General features: G+C 37.5%; 1 protein-coding gene across 1 annotated transcript; it reads right to left on the bottom strand.

Moving 5' to 3' along the window:
* Nucleotides 1-929: 929 nt before the first annotated feature.
* LOC138353325 (DNA-directed RNA polymerase subunit beta''-like) lies at nucleotides 930-1,604 on the bottom strand. The gene has a single exon (XM_069306203.1). The coding sequence runs from the start codon at nucleotides 1,602-1,604 to the stop codon at nucleotides 930-932; it is 675 nt and encodes a 224-aa protein (XP_069162304.1).
* Nucleotides 1,605-1,886: the final 282 nt, after the last annotated feature.

Here is a 1,886-nt window from a genome sequence, read left to right as displayed (position 1 = left end):
TTCTTGTGGACCGCTGAAGAAAATTCAGTGGAATTTATTTTCGTGACTAATTGAACGATTATTTTCCCTGGTTGATGTTTGATAATATCATTCCTTCGGTGATTTTATCAGGATCAACAGTAAAACCATAACCTCTGATTGTGGTCTTGTCCTCTGGTTCTGTCACCTGGTCTAGCCCTTTGGTCTCTAACGTGACCTCGTCCTCTGGTCTCGTCCTCTGTTCTCGTCATATGATGTCATCATATGGTCTCGTTGCTTAGTCTCATTCTGTGGTCTCGTTCATTGTTCTCGTCATCTGGACTTGCCATCAGTTCTCATAATTTGATCTCGTCCTCTGCTGAATATATTTACCAAGTTGATGCATCTAATCTGCAGCAAATTTCCTTTGTTTTAAATTTTTTTTTACCCAATACCTTAAGAAAACTTTAAAACTTTCAACGTTTGATCCAATCGGCATACTACACTTATTCTACAGATTAAGGTAAAACTTACCATCTTAACGAATTTTCACCATTTCTTGGAGCCTTTCACGAGGAATATCGAAGGGAATATCCAGAGCATCAAAGAATTCTTTTTCCTTCATTCTCCAAAAGTTTTCTCCTCGCTTCGTGTTTCTGGAGATCTTGTGAAAAGTTGATAAGAGTTTATTCATGTTTATGATAGCATTCTGCTGCTCACTGGGAGTCTAACATTTGTCCAAATTTGAAAAACTTCGTCAATATCCATCGAACAATCTTGCCGAGAAGTGCATTTTGGTGCAGGATTATTTTTTGATGGGAGTTCAAATAGTGTTTCAATGGTTAACTCCCGGTTAGAAGTGGTTTCGGGTTTTGACCCTCAGAGACTGGCCAATCAGCAGTACAATTGCTCAATTCTCGTTGTATACGCGTTGTTGACTTTTAGCTCAGACCAAACAATGGACGGGAATACTAAGCGAATTCTTTGATGTGAACGTTGAATGCTAAGAATACTTTGATGTGAACGTTGAATGCTAAGAATACTTTGATGTGGACGTTGAATACTAAGAATACTTTGATGTAGACGTTGAATACTTTGATGTGGACGTTGAATACTAAGAATACTCTGATGTGAACGTTTAATACTAAGAATACTTTGATGTGGACGTTGAATACTAAGAATACTTTGATGTGGACGTTGAATACTAAGAATACTTTGATGTGGACGTTGAATACTAAGAATACTTTGATGTGGACGTTGAACACTAAGAATACTCTGATGTGGACGTTGAATACTAAGAATACTTTGATGTAGACGTTGAATATTAAGAATACTTTGATGTAGACGTTGAATACTAAGAATACTTTGATGTGGACGTTGAATACTAAGAATACTTTGATGTGGACGTTGAATACTAAGAATACTTTGATGTGAACGTTGAATACTAAGAATACTTTGATGTGGACGTTGAATATTAAGAATACTTTGATGTGGACGTTGAATACTAAGAATACTTTGATAAGCTGATGATTTAAAGATAGCGCCTCCAAGTCCTCATGAATGAATGTTTGTGTTACCAACTTCCAATCAAGAAAAGATTCGAGTAGGAGGATAAGGAATATCAGCTCTTCAGTGGCATACAACATCGCTATTTCAGCAATCAGCTCTAGTTCAAGATGACTCAATGAGTGGATGTTGGTGTTTGGTCGTATGTATGCTCTCTCAGGTTTTGATTGCTTCTTCTCCTTTTGATTTGATTTCTCCTCCTCTCTTCCTTTTGCTCCTCTTGATTTGATGCCTGATCATGGCATCATTAAGGTAATGAAAAGGACGATGCTTTCAGTGTGTCGACCTTGTTTTCTTTGGGGGAAGATCTCATGTGTTCTTCTAAGGTTTTTATTGGGTCAGTCTGGCCCTTTCTTACTCCA

The sequence above is a fragment of the Procambarus clarkii genome, chromosome 57 (assembly GCF_040958095.1).
Source record: "Procambarus clarkii isolate CNS0578487 chromosome 57, FALCON_Pclarkii_2.0, whole genome shotgun sequence".
NCBI classification, from domain to species: Eukaryota; Metazoa; Arthropoda; class Malacostraca; order Decapoda; family Cambaridae; genus Procambarus; species Procambarus clarkii.
Note: the sequence above shows the minus strand (reverse complement) of the source record. Positions and strands in the feature narration are given on the sequence as shown.

Bases quoted from the DNA above. Each gene is read 5' to 3' on its own strand.
- LOC138353325 (XM_069306203.1), bottom strand. From the start codon at position 1,604: ATGTTGTATGCCACTGAAGAGCTGATATTCCTTATCCTCCTACTCGAA.